The sequence below is a fragment of the Salvelinus alpinus genome, chromosome 4 (genome assembly GCF_045679555.1).
Source record: "Salvelinus alpinus chromosome 4, SLU_Salpinus.1, whole genome shotgun sequence".
Lineage (NCBI taxonomy): Eukaryota > Metazoa > Chordata > Actinopteri > Salmoniformes > Salmonidae > Salvelinus > Salvelinus alpinus.
The window spans coordinates 67,423,109-67,443,980 of NC_092089.1; the positions used below are offsets into that span (position 1 = coordinate 67,423,109).

Here is a 20,872-nt window from a genome sequence, read left to right on the forward strand (position 1 = left end):
ACTACTGACCACTGACCTTTGACCTTGACCCTTGACCCTGAACCTTACATGACATCAACCAGACCAGGTCATGTGTTCTAACTGGCTGCTCAGTGCGACAATGTCTGACAGGTACTTGACCTTATATTACCTTTAAGGGGTTGGAAATAGAAAATAAACACTAATTAGCCAGTAAGATGAAGATTACTCCCGCATACAACACAACTACTTTCGCCAAGGTTATTTAGCCGGTGTCAGTCAAGAACCTATTTCATGACCTGAGTTATGCATTAATTTGTGTTCAGATATACAGTTTATTCTTCATCTAATTTGTGGTTGTTCATTCCACTGGTGTTGTTAGATGCTTGTCAGTGGCACTTTGAGCTATTATGTTCTAATGAACCAAATAACTCTGTTTTTGTCACCTCTGTTTCATATGCAGCACTGTTCTATGCGTGACACTCGTAACCCCTGCAGTTAGCGTTGCTGCTAATATAACCTCTCACACATCCTTGGCCAAATCCACCGTTTTCCCACAATCAAGGTCCATCACTCTCTGCTAGTCCAATGCTGTGATTGGCCGAGAGCCCTCTCAGTGTGGCGTCTCATTGGTGAAGTACGCTCTGTGCCTGGGAGGCTGTGTCGTGAGTAGGATCACAGAGAGGCTGGAGCTCAATCAAGCGGGCAGGTGTCCAATCAGGGCCACTGAGACCCAGCAGAAAGCCTCCTCTGTTTGATTCTGATTGCCCTGACCCCATCTCTCTCTGCCAACTGCCAAGCCCTCCGCGGACAATCTGAGAGGCACAATTCCCGGCGAATATAAAAAACAGACCCATTTTTTTCTAAACACTAAACATTTGTTTTGCAGCCCTTAACTACCTGCTGCTAATGAGTGGAAATCAGCATTTTACCCTTTACATGCATTCCCTGTAATTGCTTTTTTGTTTTCCGATAAACGCAGGCTGTGAATGCGAATGAGCTGAGCATGCAGTGGGATCTGTCTGTCTGTCTGTCTGTCTGTCTGTCTGTCTGTCTGTCTGTCTGTCTGTCTGTCTGTCTGTCTGTCTGTCTGTCTGTCTGTCTGTCTGTCTGTCTGTCTGTCTGTCTGTCTGTCTGTCTGTCTGTCTGTCTGTCTGTCTGTCTGTCTGTCTGTCTGTGAGCTGTAATCATCATGAGGTCTACCCACAGACTGAGTGTTGTGTTCTCAGTATTACTAAAGAGAAAAGCTGATTTTTTCAAAAAAGTATTTAGTCAGCCACCAATTGTGCAAGTTCTCCCACTTAAAAAGATGAGAGAGGCCTGTAATTTTCATCATAGGTACACTTCAACTATGACAGACAAAATGAGAATTTTTTTTCCAGAAAATCACATTGTAGGATTTTTAATGAATTTATTTGCAAATTATGGTGGAAAATAAGTATTTGGTCACCTACAAACAAGCAAGATTTCTGGCTCTCAAAGACCTGTAACTTCTTCTTTAAGAGGCTCCTCTGTCCTCCACTCGTTACCTGTATTAATGGCACCTGTTTGAACTTGTTATCAGTATAAAAGACACCTGTCCACAACCTCAAACAGTCACACTCCAAACTCCACTATGGCCAAGACCAAAGAGCTGTCAAATGACACCAGAAACAAAATTGTAGACCTGCACCAGGCTGGGAAGACTGAATTTGCAATAGGTAAGCAGCTTGGTTTGAAGAAATCAACTGTGGGAGCAATTATTAGGAAATGGAAGACATACAAGACCACTGATAATCTCCCTCGATCTGGGGCTCCACGCAAGATCTCACCCCGTGGGGTCAAAATGATCACAAGAACGGTGTGCAAAAATCCCAGAACCACACGGGGGGACCTAGTGAATGACCTGCAGAGAGCTGGGACCAAAGTAACAAAGCCAACCATCAGTAACACACTACGCCGCCAGGGACTCAAATCCTGCAGTGCTAGACGTGTCCCCCGGCTTAAGCCAGTACATGTCCAGGCCCGTCTGAAGTTTGCTAGAGAGCATTTGGATGATCCAGAAGAAGATTGGGAGAATGTCATATGGTCAGATGAAACCAAAATATAACTTTTTGGTAAAAACTCAACTCGTCGTGTTTGGAGGACAAAGAATGCTGAGTTGCATCCAAAGAACACCATACCTACTGTGAAGAATGTGGGTGGAAACATCATGCTTTGGGGCTATTTTTCTGCAAAGGGACCAGGACGACTGATCCGTGTAAAGGAAAGAATGAATGGGGCCATGTATCGTGAGATTTTGAGTGAAAACCTCCTTCCATCAGCAAGGGCATTGAAGATGAAACGTGGCTGGGTCTTTCAGCATGACAATGATCCCAAACACACCGCCCGGGCAACGAAGGAGTGGCTTCGTAAGAAGCATTTCAAGGTCCTGGAGTGGCCTAGCCAGTCTCCAGATCTCAACCCCATAGAAAATCTTTGGAGGGAGTTGAAAGTCCGTGTTGCCCAGCAACAGCCCCAAAACATCACTGCTCTAGAGGAGATCTGCATGGAGGAATGGGCCAAAATACCAGCAACAGTGTGTGAAAACCTTGTGAAGACTTACAGAAAACGTTTGACCTCTGTCATTGCCAACAAAGGGTATATAACAAAGTATTGAGATAAACTTTTGTTATTGACCAAATACTTATTTTCCACCATAATTTGCAAATAAATTCATAAAAAATCCTACAATGTGATTTTCTGGATTTTTTTTTCTCATTTTGTCTGTCATAGTTGAAGTGTACCTATGATGGAAATTACAGGCCTCTCTCATCTTTTTAAGTGGGAGAACTTGCACAATTGGTGGCTGACTAAATACTTTTTTGCCCCACTGTAGGTCTCCTCCTGCCTCCCACTAGGTCTCCCGCTGCCTCCCACTAGGTCTCCCCCTGCCTCCCCCTAGGTCTCCCCCTGCCTTCCCTAGGTCTCCCCCTGCCTCCCCTAGGTCTCCCCCTGCCTCCCCTAGGTCTCCCCCTGCCTTCCATAGGTCTCCCCCTGCCTCCCCCTAGGTCTCCCCCTGCCTCCCCCTAGGTCTCCCCCTGCCTCCCCCTAGGTCTCCCCCTGCCTCCCCCTAGGTCTCCCCCTGCCTCCCCCTAGGTCTGACTGTAATAATCTTGCATTGACTCTAATAATCTCACACTGACTCTAATGTTCTCACACTGACTCTAATAATCTCACACTGACTCTAATGTTCTCACACGTTCTCTAATAATCTCGCATTGTCTCTAATAATCTCACACTGACTCTAATGTTCTCAGACTGACTCTAATGTTGTCACACTGCCTCTAATGTTCTCACACTGACTCTAAAAATCTCACATTGTCTCGCATGTTCTCACACTGACTCTAATGTTCTCACACTGACTCTCATGTTCTCACACTGTCTCTAATGTTCTCACACTGACTCTAATGTTCTCCCACTGACTCTAATAATCTCACATTGTCTCTAATAATCTCACACTGACTCTCATGTTCTCACACTGACTCTAATATTCTCACACAGACTCTAATGTTCTCACACTGTTTCTAATGTTCTCACACTGTTTCTAATGTTCTCACACGTTCTCTAATAATCTCGCATTGTCTCTAATAATCTCACACTGACTCTAATGTTCTCAGACTGACTCTAATGTTGTCACACTGCCTCTAATGTTCTCACACTGACTCTAATGTTCTCACACTGACTCTAACAATCTCGCATTGTCTCTAATCTCACACTGACTCTCATGTTCTCACACTGACTCTAATATTCTCACACTGACTCTAATGTTCTCACACTGACTCTAAAAATCTCACATTGTCTCTAATGTTCTCAGACTGACTCCAATGTTCTCACACTGTCTCTAATGTTCTCACACTGACTCTAATGTTCTCACACTGACTCTAATGTTCTCAGACTGACTCGAATGTTCTCACACTGTCTATCATGTTCTCAGACTGACTCGAATGTTCTCACACTGTCTATCATGTCCTCACACTGACTCTAAAATTCTCACGTTGTCTCTAATAATCTCACACTGACTCTAATGTTGTCACACTGACTCTAAAAATCTCACATTGTCTCTAATAATCTCACACTGACTCTAATGTTCTCACACTGACTTTCATGTTCTCACACTGTCTCTAATGTTCTCAGACTGACTCTAATGTTCTCACACTGACTCTAATAATCTCGCATTGTCTCTAATAATCTCACACTGACTCTCATGTTCTCACACTGACTCTAATAATCTCACACTGACTCTAATGTTCTCAGACTGACTCGAATGTTCTCACACTGTCTATCATGTTCTCAGACTGACTCGAATGTTCTCACACTGTCTATCATGTCCTCACACTGACTCTAAAATTCTCACGTTGTCTCTAATAATCTCACACTGACTCTAATGTTGTCACACTGACTCTAAAAATCTCACATTGTCTCTAATAATCTCACACTGACTCTAATGTTCTCACACTGACTTTCATGTTCTCACACTGTCTCTAATGTTCTCAGACTGACTCTAATGTTCTCACACTGACTCTAATAATCTCGCATTGTCTCTAATAATCTCACACTGACTCTCATGTTCTCACACTGACTATAATATTCTCACACTGACTCTAATGTTCTCACACTGACTCTAAAAATCTCACATTGTCTCGCATGTTCTCACACTGACTCTAATGTTCTCACACTGACTCTCATGTTCTCACACTGTCTCTAATGTTCTCACACTGACTCTAATGTTCTCCCACTGACTCTAATAATCTCACATTGTCTCTAATAATCTCACACTGACTCTCATGTTCTCACACTGACTCTAATGTTCTCACACTGACTCTAATATTCTCACACAGACTCTAATGTTCTCACACTGTTTCTAATGTTCTCACACTGTTTCTAATGTTCTCACACTGACTCTAATAATCTCACATTGTCTCTAATAATCTCACACTGGCTCTAATGTTCTCACACTGACTCTCATGTTCTCACACTGACTCTAATATTTTCTCACTGACTCTAATGTTCCCACACAGTCTCTAATGTTCTCACACGGTCTCTAATGTTCTCACACTGACCATAATGTTCTCACACTGTCTATAATGTTCTCATACTGTCTCTAATGTTCTCACGCTGACCATAATGTTCTCACACTGACCATAATGTTCTCATACTGTCTCTAATGTTCTCACACTGACGCTAATGTTCTCACACTGACTCTAATGTTCTCACACTGACTCTAATGTTCTCACAATGTCTCTAATGTTCTCACACAGACTAATATTTTCACACTGTCTCTAATGTTCTCACACTGACTAATGTTCTCACACTGACCATGCTGTTTTCACACTGACTAATGTTCTCACACTGACACTAATGTTCTCACACTGTCTCTAATGTTCTCATACTGTCTCTAATGTTCTCACGCTGACCATAATGTTCTCACACTGACCATAATGTTCTCACACTGTCTCTAATGTTCTCACACTGACGCTAATGTCCTCATACTGTCTCTAATGTTCTCACACTGACACTAATGTTCTCACACTGTCTCTAATGTTCTCATACTGTCTCTAATGTTCTCACACTGATTCTAATGTTCTCACACTGTCTCTGTTCTCACACTGACTATTGTTCTCACACTGCCTCTAATGTTCCCCCAGTGACTTTAACATCTCTTATATTCTCACATAGACTCGCACTGCCTCTAATGTACTCCTACTGCCTCCTACTGCCTAATGGACTCTGCAGTCTCCTGACTCCTGTTTTGTAACACATTAAAGGCAGTGCTTCTATGTGTCTCTCCCACTGACATTGACTCCCACTGCCTCTAATGTTCTTTAAATGACTGTAATCCCCTCCTGACAGTCAAGGCAGAGAAAAGAAAAGCAGCAAAGCTCCCAACTAAAGCCAGTAACAGCAGCCCTGTCCTTCCCTCTCTCTGACTCTCGTGGCAGTGTCCCTGTGCCTCCCAGACACACAGATATAATGTGACCCATTTAAGTCAGGACACAGCTCTCCCAGTCCCAACCCAACTGTGTGGCCTTGCCATTGGCCAGAGAACACTGTTTATGGATCTGTTCTTGCCTCTAATCCCCTTGTTTTTTCAGTGTAAAGGCTTAGTTTATGTGTCTGTTTGCTTATGTAAATGTATTTGTTCTGGCATATTCTACTTTTTATACCTCCCTCTCCCTCTCCCTCTCCCTCTCCCTCTCCCTCTCCCTCTCCCTCTCCCTCTCCCTCTCCCTCTCCCTGCCCTGCCCTGCCCTGCCCTGCCCTGCCCTGCTTTCTCCCTAGTGGTCGCAATGGAAAGATGCGCGTCCTCTCCTTCAAGACGGGACTGGTGAGCCTGTGCAATGCGGATGTTCAGGAGAAGTATAAATGTAAGTATGAGACCCTCTCATGTAGACACCACAGCCCTGCAGCCCCCTAACAAAGGGCCAAAACAAAACCAGCCTGATTGCAAGCATTACATAAAGACAACCACTTAGCCTAATGGAGGATATTACTCTGCTGCACAATAATGGGGAAAGGCTCTCTCTCTCTCTCTCTTTATTTCTCCAAAGTACATTGGGCTTTTAGGCAGAGAGAATACACTATGGTAGAGAGAACACACACACACACACACACACACACACACACACACACACACACACACACACACACACACACACACACACACACACACACACACACACACACACACACACACACACACACACACACACACACACACACACACACACACACACACACACACACACACACACACACACACACACCATACTTAGCTCTCTCTCTCTGGGCTCTGGCCCCTCTGGCTTCCCTTTTCGATGTTCAATTATGCGCTAATATTTCACTGGTGCCCAGCTCAGGGAAAGTAACAACCCTTTTACAGCATCTTAACCGCATTTTACAACACAGCCTTGTAAATATGTAGAGAAGGGGGGGAGAGGAGAGAGAATGAGCTCATCGGTATGAGATTTTAGACAGTCCCGACGGGTCAGGGCAGGCCCACTGTCAGTTGGCACACCATCTGTGACAGCTTGTAAAAATTGAATGGCAACAGATTTGGAGTATTTTTTATGGCAGACGAAGCACAGAAGGCCTGGCCCTAGAGGATTGTGAGGGTAGAGGCGGGCAGGCGGGGGGGGGCAGTGATGCAAACCATGCCAATTTGTCCCAGTGATTGATCACACATTTTTTCTCCTGAGCTCAGGGGGGAGATGACCCCTGATTATGCTAGTAAACAAGGGGGCGCATCTGGTGGCAGTGAGTGAGTGAGCGTGGCAGTGTGGCAGACACAGTGTGTGTGTGTGCTTGTCTTTTGTCCCCCTGCCCCCCCAGAGCTTGAGCCGTGTGCAGGGTAGAGGCAGGCAGGCTGGCTGTCAGGGTTCTGGCTGTGGCTGGTGCTATTTATACTGGCATTGTGCAGCACCTTCAAACACCTGTCAGTATCCATCTCCTCAGTGACAGGCGGAATCACGACTCGCAGATGAAGGCTCCATTCAGAGCCTGACGAGGTAGCGAGAGCTAATGCAGCCCTTTTGTCTGCAATTAGATCAGCACGACTGCCCTTCCTCTCTCTCTTCCTCTTCCTCTTCCTCTTTCTCTTCCTCTTTCTCTTTCTCTCTCTCTTTCTCTCTTTCTCTTTCTTTCTCTCAAAAAACCTAGAAACAGGCTTAGGGAAGTATCGCCCACACGCAGGCTCACTTAGAGAAACGCTGAGAACATGGATGTTGGTACATATGTGTAGGTGTGAATAGTAGCGCCAATATGCTCGTGTACACACAAGCAGATATAATGTAAACACACACAGGCTTAGATACTACACATTACACTAGGGTAAACATCAGGGCTGAGGTACATTTTAATTGAGGGCAGTCAAATCAGGAGGTTAACCTAAATAACAATTCAAAATGTGAAAATTACTTTCAATGACTTTTCAATGAGTAGAAGCTATTTATTTCAAAAGTTTTTCGATTTTTAGAATTTTAAATTAAAATCACTTCCTGAATTGACAGCCTTCAATTCGAATTGACCCCAGCTCTGGTAAACATAATCTGGAACACATCTACACATATAGAGGTGAATAGATTCGCAAACACACATAAAGAAGTGAATAGATTCACATCCACGCATAAAGAAGTGAATAGATTCGCAAACATAAACAATCTTGTGTGCGAACTCACAAACACACACACGTTTCATTAACCCTCTGTGTTTCATCAGACTTGTTCAGGCAGGTGTCTGGTCCAGGGGGTCTGACAGACCAGCGTCACCTCACCATGCTGCTTTATGAAGCCATCCAGATCCCGCGACAGCTGGGAGAGGTGGCCGCCTTCGGAGGGAGCAACGTGGAGCCCAGTGTACGCAGCTGCTTTCGCATGGTGAGACCACACACACACACACACACACACACACACACACACACACACACACACACACACACACACACACACACACACACACACACACACACACACACACACACACACACACACACACACACACACACACACACACACACACACACACAGAGACTGACACGCGCGTGCATGAGCGCACAAATACAAGCACACACACACACTCCTTAAAACCTCACAATACACTGGTTAAGGATACTATGGTAACACAGGCTAGGAATTACCTAAATTCAATTGAGTTCAATTACATACGTTTTCATGAATTCCTTCAGGGGAAAGAGCACAATTAGATGCACTACATGACCAAAAGTATGTGGACACCTGCTCGTCGAACATCTCATTCCAAAATCACGGGCATTAATATGGAGTTGGTTTCCCCTTGCTATGGAGGCTGCTATAACAACCTATACCACTCTTCTGGGAAGGCTTTCCACTGAGCCGTTGTTGTTCCGTGACGTTTCCACTTCACAATAACAGCACTTACAGTTGACCGGGGAAGCTCTAGAAGGGCAGAAATTTGATGAACTGACTTGTTGGAAAGGCGGCATCCTATTGTAATGCCCTGTTAAATCATGTATTTAGAACTATGGTTTCTGTTCATGCGAAGGGTGCATGCTCGGTTTGGAACAATCAAGATGCACTATGGGTGGTGTGCAGAGGGCTTTGCAGGTTTCTCCATTGTTGCTGAGGAGAGAAAGAAAGGGGGAGAGATGCTCTTGTGGAGTGAAAAATAACATGTTGTGTACTTAAATATTTTTTTCCTGAATTGGTTTTAATTGCTGCTCGGCTGGATTAACGAAGATTCTAGACGCTTCGGGAGCTAGCTTGGATTTGTCGGATCGGGAGCTGAAGAGGACGGCTTGGTCTGAGGGAATTTGATGGCTTCGTTGATTCTGGACATTTCGGATGCATGCAGGGCAATTTCTGCCAATTGGATTATAAATAGGCAACGGCCTTGGAACTGTTGGTTTCAAGGGGTTTCTACAAAACCGTGAGTAGCTGTGGTGTTTTACGCTGAGTGAAGATGAAGGCCAACCTGGTATCTTCTGCTATAAATGTGGAGAGGATGGACACTTAAAATGAGACTGTGAGGGCGGAGAAAATCTGAGGAAAGTCAACAAGCGTCTCATCAGCCAGAAACGGTCAACGGGAAACTACAGCGGGACCCAGAAAAGGAGCGACCTGACGTCCCGGTGAAGATACGTTTCACCAAGTGCAACAAGAAACGTGAAGAAGCAAAAGACATGCTACCTACCGGCTTAGTAAGACCTAGCGCTGTTGTTCCTGTACAGATTGAAGGCATCTATGCTAAAGCTTTACTAGATAGTGGGTCTCAGATTACCCTACTCTACAGATCCTTTTTAAACAAGTACTTGACGCATCTGCCATTAAAGCTCATTGGACACTTGGAGATTTGAGGTCTTAGCTCAGAGCAATACCCAGATGATGGCTATTTGTCTTTGAAGTTGGAGTTTTCACGATCAGTAGTAGGTGTAACGGAGATCATAGAAGCACTTGTGTTGGTTTGTCCAGACCCGGCCATGAAAGGTGAAGTCTCTATCCTGGTTGGTACAAACACTTCTGTGGTTAGAAGGCTGATGATGGCCTGTCAAGAGAAAGGAGGTGAAGGTTTCCTGAGCACTCTACGTGTTCATCCTGTTATCAAAGAGGCTTATGAGAAGATGAAAGTGATCCCAACTGATGTTGAGGACCAGAAAAGAGGAACAGTATGATTTTCACAGACAAAACCTGTACTATTGCCACCTGGTGGACTAGCAAAAGTCACCGGGATTCCCGAAGTTTCCTGGATCACCATGTACCCATTTTGGTAGATAGACCTGAAGAATCCCAGTGTCCAGAAGTTTCCTGGTTTCCAGAAGAACTTCTTGTGAGATCTGAAATTCAGATGTCTATGGTTGTGTCGTCTAGAAGAATAATAGTTGTAGTCAGGGATGTATCATCAAGAGAGATAACCTTACAATGCGGCATGCCCATTGCTTCCCTGTTTCCTGTAGATGTAGCTCCTGTTCCTGCTGCCACTGAGGGGAGGAAGCGCAACTTACCTGAGAAGCTGACGTCTTCTTAATTCAACTTCTGTGACTCACCTTTATCTGAAGAATGGAAGAGGAGGTTAACTAACAAGATGATGGAACAAAAATATGTTTTCTCAACTCATGAGTTGGACGTTGGTTGTTCCAAGAGTACTCGCCATACCATTCGAGTCCCTGATGACACACTGTTTAGGGAGAGGTCTCGACGGCTGTCCCCAGCTGATGTGGAAGATGTAAGGAAACATCTGAAGAACCTGAAAGATGCTGAAATCCTCTTTCCGTCGAGAAGCCCCTATGTCGTCGCTGATTGTAGTGGTGAGGAAGAAGAACGGAACCATATGGATGTGTGTGGACTACAGAACGCTCAACAGGCGTACAGTTCCTGACCAATACACCGAACCGCAAATTGAAGATGCCCTGACCAGTTTGAATGGAGGCAAATGGCTCAGCATGTTGGATCTCAGAAGTGGATATTAATAAATTCTGATGAGTGAAGCTGACAAAGAGAAGACTGCTTTCATATGCCCGGCTGGTATTCTATCAGTTTGAGAGGATGCCGCAGGGTTGTCAGGAGCACCAGCTAACACTTTTCAAAGTGTTATGAAACAGACCGTTGGGGACATGAACCTGCTCGAAGTTCTAATGTACTTAGACGACCTGATAGTGTTCGGAAAGACACTGGAATAACACGAAGAGAGGCTTCTCAAAGTGTTGGATCGCTTGAAAGAAGGAGGACTGAAGTTGTCTTTGGACAATTGTCAATTCTGCCGAACGTCAGTCAACTGTGTGGGACACATAGTATCCCAGGATGGAGAGGGTACAGGTCCATTGAAGATCGAAGCAGTAACCACATGGCCGAGACCAGACACTCCGCGTTCTTTTCTCAGATTCTGTGGGTATTATAGAAGATTTGTGAAAGACTACTCAAAATTGAGTTACACTTTGAACCAACTCCTGCATGGTTACCTTCCTTCAGCCAAGAAAGGAAGAAAGCCCAAGGAAAGAACAGACAATGTGTACTTCAAGCCCTCTGAACCCTTCAGATCTAAATGGGATGAGAAATGTGAAATGGCCTTTGAGATCTGAAGGAAAGCCTCACTAAAGCTCCGGTGCTGGCTTTTGCAAACCCTCGAGCAATATTTTTTTATTTTTTATTTTTTTATTCACCTTTATTTAACCAGGTAGGCTAGTTGAGAACAAGGTTCTCATTTACAATTGCGACCTGGCCAAGAATAAAGCAAAGCAGTTCGACACATACAACAACACAGAGTTTCACATGGAATAAACAAACATACAGTCAATAATACAGTAGAAAAATACTATATACAGTGTGTGCAAATGAGGTAAGATAAGGGAGGTAAGGCAATACATAGGCCATGGTGGCGAAGTAATTACAATATACCAATTAAACACTGGAGTGATTGATGTGCAGAAGATGAATGTGCAAGTAGAGATACTGGAGTGCAAAGGAGCAAGATAAATAAATAAATACAGTATGGGGATGAGGTAGTTGGATGGGCTATTTACAGATGGGCTATGTAAAGGTGCAGTGATCTGTGAGCTGCTCTGACAGCTGATGCTTAAAGCTAGTGAGGGAGATATGAGTCTCCAGCTTCAGTGATTTTTGCATTTTGTTCCAGTCATTGGCAGCAGAGAACTGGAAGGAAAGTCGGCCAAAGGAGGAATTGGCTTTGGGGGTGACTAGTGAGATATACCTGCTGGAGCGCGTGCTACGGGTGGGTGCTGCTATGGTGACCAGTGAGCTGAGATAAGGTGGGGCTTTACCTAGCAGAGACTTGTAGATGACCTGGAGCCAGTGGGTTTGGCGACGAGTATGAAGCGAGGGCCAGCCAACAAGAGCGTACAGGTCGCAATGGTGGGTAGTATATGGGGCTTTGGTGACAAAACGGATGGCACTGTGATAGACTGCATCCAGTTTGTTGAGTAGAGTGTTGGAGGCTATTTTGTAAATGACATCGCCGAAGTCGAGGATCGGTAGGATGGTCAGTTTTACAAGGGTATGTTTGGCAACATAAGTGAAGAATGCTTTGTTGTGAAATAGGAAGCCGATTCTAGATTTAATTTTGGATTGGAGATGCTTAATTTGAGTCTGGAAGGAGAGTTTACAGCCTAACCAGACACCTAGGTATTTGTAGTTGTCCACATATTCTATGTCAGAACCGTCCAGAGTAGTTATGCTGGACGGGCGGGCAGTTGCGGGCAGCGATCGGTTGAAGAGCATGTATTTAGTTTTAATTGCATTTAAGAGCAGTTGGAGGCAACGGAAGGAGAGTTGTAAGGCATTGAAGCTCGTCTGGAGGTTAGTTAATACAGTGTCCAAAGAAGGGCCAGAAGTATACAGAATGGTGTCGTCTGCGTAGAGGTGGATCAGAGAATCACCAGCAGCAAGAGCGACATCATTGATGTATACAGAGAAGAGAGACGGCCCGGGAATTGAACCCTGTGGTACCCCCATAGAGACTGCCAGAGGTCCAGACAACAGGCCCTCCGATTTGACACACTGAACTCTATCAGAGAAGTAGTTGGTGAACCAGGCGAGGCAATCATTTGAGAAACCAAGGCTGTTTAGTCTGCCGATAAGAATGTGGTGATTGACAGAGTCGAAAGCCTTGGCCAGGTCGATGAATACGGCTGCACAGTAATGTCTCTTATTGATGGCGGTTATGATATCGTTTAGGACCTTGAGCGTGGCTGAGGTGCACCCATGACCAGCTCTGAAACCAGATTGCATAGCGGAGAAGATACGTGGGATTCGAAATGGGAGCGTTTGACAGTGATGAGGGGTGGTCGTTTGACCTCAGACCCATTACGGATGCAGGCAATGAGGCAGTGATTGCTGAGATCTTGGTTGAAAACAGCAGAGGTGTATTTGGAGGGCAAGTTGGTTAGGATGACATCTATGAGGGTGCCTGTGTTTACGGATTTGGGGTTGTACCTGGTAGGTTCATTGATAATTTGTGTGAGATTGAGGGCATCAAGCTTAGATTGTAGGATAGCTGGGGTGTTAAGCATGTCCAGTTTAGGTCACCTAGCAGCACGAGCTCTGAAGATAGATGGGGGGCAATCAATTCACATATGGTGTCCAGGGCACAGCTGGGGGCAGAGGGTGGTCTATAGCAAGCGGCAACGGTGAGAGACTTGTTTCTGGCAATATGTAATACATGTTGATGCAAGCGGTGAAGGGTTAGGTGGAGTATTGTACCAAGAAGACAAGGATCAACATCTGCGTCCAGTTGCATTCATCAGCCAAAGTTTATCCCCGTCTGAGTGTAATTACTCTGCTCATGAGTTACAATATCTAGCATTAAAGTGGGCCGTCATTGATAAACTGCACGATTGCCTGTATGGAGCAAAGTTCGAGGTGAGAACAGACAACAATCTACTTACATACAGTACCAGTCAAGAGTTTGGACACACCTACTCATTCAAGGGTTTTTCTTTGTAGAATAATAGTGTAGATATCAAAACTATGAAATAACACATATGGAATCATCTAGTAACCAAAAAAGTGTTAAACAAATCCAAATATATTGTATACATGAGAATCTTCAAAGTGGCCACCCTTTGCCTTGATGACAGCTTTGCACACTCTTGGCATTCTCTCAACCAGCTTCACCTGGAATGCTTTTCCAACAGTCTTGAAGAAGTTCCCACATATGCTGAGCACTTGTTGGCTGCTTTTCCTTCACTCTGTGGTCCAACTCATCCCAAACCATCTCAATTGGTTTGAGGTCGGGTGATTGTTGAGGCCAGGTCATCTGATGCAGCACTCCATCACTCTCCTTCTTGGTCAAATAGCCCTTACACAGCCTGGAGGTTTGTTGGGTCATTGTCCTGATGAAAGCAAATTATATTTCCACTAAGCCCAAACCAGATGGGATGGCGTATTGCAGCAGAATGCTGTGGTAGCCATACTGGTTAAGTGTGCCTTGAATTCTAAATAAATCACAGACAGTGTCACCAGTAAAGCACTCCTGCACCATCACCCCCCCCCCCCGTCCATTTTTCACAGTGGGAACCACAAATGCAGCGGACATCCGTTCACCTACTCTGCGTCTCACAAAGACACGGCGGTTGGAAACAAAAATCTCAAATTTGGACTAATCAGACCAAAGGACAGATTTCCACTGGTCTAATGTCCATTGCTCGTGTTTCTTGGTCCAAGCAAGTCTCTTCTTCTTATTCAAATCAAATCAAATCCAATTTTATTGGTCACATACACATGGTTAGCAGATGTTAATGCGAGTGTAGCGAAATGCTTGTGCTTCTAGTTCTGACCATGCAGTAATATCTAACAAGTAATCTAACAATTTCACAACAACTACCTTATACACACAAGTGTAAGGAATGAAAACAATATGTACATATAAATATATGGATGAGCGATGGCCGAACGGCATTGGCAAGATGCAGTAGATGGTATAGAGTACAGTATATACATATGAGATGAGTAATGTAGGGTATGTAAACATTATATAAAGTGGCATTGTTTAAATTGACTAGTGATACATTTATTGCATCAAATTTGTAATTATTAAAGTGGCTAGAGATTTGAGTCAGTATGTTGGCAGCAGCCACTCAATGTTAGTGATGGCTGTTTAATAGTCTGATGGCCTTGAGATAGAAGCTGTTTTTCAGTCTCCCGGTCCCAGCTTGGATGCACCTGTACTGACCTCGCCTTCTGGATGATAGTGGGGTGAACAGGCAGTGACTTGGGTGGTTGTTGTCCTTGATGATCTTTTAAGCCTTCCTGTGACATTGGGTGGTGTAGGTGTCCTGGAGGGCAGATAGTTTGCCCCCGGTGATACGTTGTGCAGACCTCACTACCCTCTGGAGAGCCTTACGGTTGTGGGCGGAGCAGTTGCCGTACCAGGTGGTGATACAGCCCGACAGGATGCTCTCGATTGTGCATCTGTAAAAGTTTGTGAGTGTTTTTGGTGACAAGCCAAATTTCTTCAGCCTCCTGAGATTGAAGAGGCGCTGTTGCGCCTTCTTTACCACGCGGTCTGTGTGGGTGGACCATTTCAGTTTGTCCGTGATGTGTATGCCGAGGAACTTAAACCTTTCCACCTTCTCCACTACTGTCCCGTCGATGTGGATAGGGGGGTGCTCCCTCTGCTGTTCCCTGAAGTCCACGATCATCTCCTTTGTTTTGTTGACGTTGAGTGTGAGGTTTTTTCCTGACACCACACTCCGAGGGCCCTCACCTCCTCCCTGTAGGCCGTCTCGTCATTGCTGGTAATCAAGCCTACCACTGTAGTGTCGTGTGCAAACTTTAGGATTGAGTTGGAGGCGTGCATGGCCACGCAGTCATGGGTGAACAGGGAGTACAGGAGAGGGCTGAGAACGCACCCTTGTGGGGCCCCAATTTTGAGGATCAGCGGGGTGGAAATGTTGTTTCCTACCCTCACCACTTGGGGGCGGCCCGTCAGAAATCCAGGACCCAATTGCACAGGGCGGGGTCGAGACCCAGGGTCTCGAGCTTAATGACTAGTTTGGAGGGTACTATGTTAAACGCTGAGCTGTAGTCGATGAATACCATTCTTACATAGGTATTCCTCTTGTCCAGATGGGTTAGGGCAGTGTGCAGTGTGACTGCGATTGCGTCGTCTGTGGACCTATTGGGGCGGTAAGCAAATTGGAGTGGGTCTAGGGTGTCAGGTAGGGTGGAGGTGATATGATCCTTGACTAGTCTCTCAAAGCACTTCATGATGACGGAAGTGAGTGCTATGGGGCGATAGTCATTTAGCTCAGCAGGAACAGGAACAATGGTGGCCCTCTTGAAGCATGTTGGAACAGCAAACTGGGACAGGGATTGATTGAATATGTCCGTAAACACACCAACCAGCTGGTCTGCTCTCTGGACGCGGCTAGGGATGCCGTCTGGGTCGGCAGCCTTGCGAGGGTTAACACATTTAAATGTTTTACTCACGTTGGCAGCAGTGTCCTTTTAGGAGTGGTTTCTTTGCAGAAATTTGATCATGACGGTCTGATTCATGCAGTCTCCTCTGAACAATTTATGTTGAGATGTCTGTTACTTGAACTCTGTGAAGCATTTATTTGGGCTGCAATATGAGTTGCAGTTAACTCTAATGAACCTTTCTTCTGCAGCAGAGGTAACTCTGGGTCTTCCTTTCCTGTGGCGGTCCTCATGAGAGCCAGTTTCATCATAGCGCTTGATGGTTTTTGCGACTGCACTTGAAGAAACTTTAAAAGTTCATGACATTTTCCGCATTGACTGACCTTCATGTCTTAAAGTAATGAAGGCTTGTCGTTTCTCTTTGCTTATTTGAGCTTTTCTTGCCATAATATGGACTTGGTCTTTTACCAAATAGGGCTATCTTCTGTATACCACCACTATCATGTCATAACACAACTGATTGGCTCAAACACATAAAATGTACTTTTAACAAGGCACACCTGTTAATTGAAATTGACTACCTCATGAAGCTGGTTCAGAGAGTGTGCAAAGCTGTCATCAAGGCAAAGGGTGGCTACTTTGAAAAATCTAAAATATTAAAACATTTTGATTTGTTTAACACTTTTTTGTTTCAACATGATTCCATATGTGTTATTTCATAGTTTTGATGTCTTCACTATTATTTTACCACGTAGAAAATAGTACAAATAAAGAAAAACCCTTGAATGAGTAGATGTGTCTAAACTTTTGACTGGAACTGTCGGTAGGATGCCCACAAACTTGCTCTAGGACGCCCACAAACTTGACAAGACCCCTCTGAAGGTCCCCCGTAACAGTTGAAGGAATGAATGGAAGTATATACTGTATTGAGATACTGTTTAGTGACAAAAATAAGGGGTTAAATACATATAAAAAATAAAATGTTTCCTGATCTTTATTATATCTCTCAGATATAGGACAGACATTTCAGAACAAACTTCCTTTTGAAACAATTTGGGGGACTATCTGTTGTTCCATGTAGTGAATCTGTTATTCAATGCGTTTGTAAGGGCTAATAGCAGTAAGGCCAAATTTTTTTTTAAATCTAATATTATTATTAAAAATAATATCTAAATGATCCTTACTATGACCGTCTTAAAACATTTCCATATAGCTTAGTGCCCCCCCCCCCCATTCCCGGCTTAGACAGGGCTTAGACTCTTATGGGTTAATTACAGATTTCTTGATTAATCTTAATTCATTCTGACTATTTTAAAAGCATGTTACTATTTTGAGGAAGTGGCTATGTTGTTGCTACGGTGACTCAGGAGGGACAAACAACAGTACCTGCCAGGGTACGATATGCGAACATAGCACATCCACATCAAACCACACCCCCAAGACAACTCTCGTTTGACTTCAGTCCTAGCCGCTAGCATTTCTTAATGAGCAATCTTCAAAACGAGGACAAATCAGGAAGCGCAGTCACCCTCTAAGGACTTTAATGAAATTAATCTGGTTCAAAAGACTTGTGCAGGTGGAACCATATGGAATATACCATAACATGATTTTAAAGTTTTGCCATTGCAAGATGGAGGCAATGAAGAACTGTAAACAACTCTTTCCTCCCATTCCACTGCTGTTGCTGAGGACATTGTCATTTCCACTCTCATATATGGGGGTTCACATTTTTGGAATCCCGCCTCGTGGCATTTAGCTCAGGAGAGAAACTAATTATAGACTTGGGACTAGCGGGGACCAGGTTTTTGGGAGGTGGCCTTTTTAAAACCATTCTAAAACCCTTAATTCTTCCCTTTTTTCTTTTTTTTTTACAGCCAATCCTCAATTAAATCTCGCTCTATTCCCATCCATACTTCTGATATCAACTTGGGGTGATTTAAACCCCTTCATTTCACCATTTGCTCTATGTCAAGTCTTTTATGAGCAGCCTGAATTATCAGTGTAGTGACAATTTATCACGTTGGCGTGGTAATAAAGTCAAAGTGAGGGGATGACACGCGCTGGCACTTGTTGTGGGCGGAGAGGTATAGTGGAGTCATTGATGACAGAGGGGCAGATGGGTTTGGCTCTACATGGAGGACAGAGGACCAGAGAGGAGGGAGTTACACTACAGTGGGCATGAAATGCTGTGGCCCTCCGTGGTCTGTGTATAGAGAGACCAGCCTGTTGTGCCCTGTGAAGTGATGGAGAGTGTGTTTTCTCTGTGTGTTGTTGCTTTGTGTAGTCAGTGTGTTTGCTACGTTTTGATGTGGCCAGAATAATCTACAAATGCTTTGATTTGATGATTATTTTAATCAATATATACTTTGCGGTGTTCAGTGTACTCAGTGGGTTCAGTATGCTGAAACATTTGTCCTCCCACAATCAGAGCTGGCTACTGAACCATAAAGCAGAGACGAGAGTCGAGGAGAGGTGAGCAGGGCAGAGAAAAGAGCAGTGAGGAGAGGAGCCTCGTTTCCCTGGAGAACTCTCAATCCAGCACGCCTCCTCGGCCATGATACACACACACACTCACACATTAATTACGCTGCTTTGGCTGAGCCAGGACGAGACTCCAGGGAAATCAACGTTTTAATGCATCTCTGATGCACACTTAATGAGAATTTTACACATTACCAATTCTCCTTTATTAGCCTGACTTTCTATCCCATTTTTTTCTGCACGTCTCTGGAATGCCGGAATGGCTTTGGAACATTAGAACCGCAACAGGTCCTCTGACAAAGTCACCACGCTCACTGGCCCCTATCAACTTCCTCTTTCTCTATTTGTGCTTTCTGCAGCAGTTTATATACGACTTCTTCAAGTGTCATTTTAAGTGAATATGCCATTACCTTGTAATAAGTAGCCTACAGAATGTAAATACAGGCAATGTGATGTCGTGGTAAGTAAATTGTACTGCATACCTATACTAGATAATAGCATTTTACAGACAGACAAACAAACAGGAGAACAAACAAACATAAGTTACTCTGGTATGATGTTTCCTATGTTCTTCCTCCCGTAGGCCCCAGGTAAGCTAGCCATCGAGGTATCGCACTTCCTGGAGTGGATGAGTCTGGAGCCCCAGTCTGTAGTGTGGCTGGCTGTTCTGCAGCGTGTGGCTGTGGCCGAGTCCGCCAAGCACCAGGCCAAGTGTTACATCTGTAAACAGTGCCCCATCAAGGGATTCAGGTGGGTCTATTGTACCTCTATCAGAGATGAATAAAGGTGGATGTGTGACACACAATACTGTATGCACACACACAAAAAAACCATCTAGGTTGAGTATAGAGCTATTGCTAAGACCTCTCTAATGTTACTGACTGTGACATGGTCTTCCGTTCTGCTGATCTGTCCTGACAGGTACCGCAGTCTTAAACAATTCAATGTGGACATCTGCCAGACGTGCTTCCTCACAGGACGCACCACCAAGGGAAAGAAGCTCCACTACCCCATCATGGAGTACTATACCCCAGTAAGAAGGAGTACTACACCCAGGCTGCCTCACGAATGGCACCGTATTTATATTTAAAAAGTAGTGCACCATGCAGGGAATAGGGTGCACCTAGTACTGCATAGTAGTGCACTGTACAGGGAATAGGGTGCCATTTCCGACGCAGGCTATACTACGCTCTAAACTACCATCTTAAAGGGACAATCTGCAGTTCAAACAATAACAAAGTGCCACCCCTCCGCTGTTTCGGTAAAAAGCTGAGGGATGGGGTTGGGGAAACGTAACTACTCTCAAATCCATAGACAGAGCTATTGATGCAAGGACTGACCATCCAAGATATAAAAAATTATAGTTTTAACAATGGTTTGAGGCTATAGGGGAAAGTGGGGTAAGTTGAGACAAGGGGTTACTTGAGCCACCCCTTGTTTCTAGGAAACTATGCACCAAATGTAATGTGACCAAATATTTAGGAAGAGGTTAGCCGGTGCTGACGGTGGCCAACAGCACACCACCGATGTTCTCACTGCCAGAACATTCACACCCAATCAATAGATCAGGGTTTGGCTACTTAGCTACATGTACTGTATACGGTTTTCCAAGATCTCATTTCAGAACTAAATCAGGATTAGCCATGTTATAAGTGTCCGGAGGAGAAGCAATACAGATCATAGGAAGTGTGATATAGAAAGTTACACCTAATATTGGAAAACAAAGCAATACACCCAAATACAACAGTAACACATTGATAACACTTGCATCATGTTTCCTGTAGGGCCTTGCTATCCTAATGGAAAAGTACCACAGAACTGAACCCTACCCGGTTATCAAACAAACTATGAGGGCTGGAAGCCGCTCCGCTCGTGGATCACATACCAACTGACTGATCTAGCACATTTTGACAGATGGCACAGAACCACCATTCTCTCTGACTCCGGCCCAGTGCAAACACCTCCGACATGGCCGACTGGGGAGGGAAAGCTGCTTAATTGCAAAAAAATTACTTGGAGAGGGTGATTAGCTGACGGGCGGCCGCTAGCGCACTAGAGTGATTTAAGACCCT

At 44.5% G+C, this 20,872-nt stretch overlaps 1 protein-coding gene across 1 annotated transcript in view; it reads left to right on the forward strand.

Annotated features, from left to right (window-relative positions):
* The window catches only part of LOC139574227 (dystrophin-related protein 2-like), a 189,233-nt gene that overhangs the window by 145,491 nt on the left and 22,870 nt on the right, over positions 1-20,872 (forward strand). Inside the window, exons 14-17 of the mRNA XM_071398595.1 lie at positions 6,259-6,344; positions 8,194-8,351; positions 19,384-19,550; positions 19,722-19,833. Coding sequence (XP_071254696.1) covers positions 6,259-6,344; positions 8,194-8,351; positions 19,384-19,550; positions 19,722-19,833 — 523 coding nt within the window. The remainder of the gene's footprint in view (positions 1-6,258; positions 6,345-8,193; positions 8,352-19,383; positions 19,551-19,721; positions 19,834-20,872) is intronic.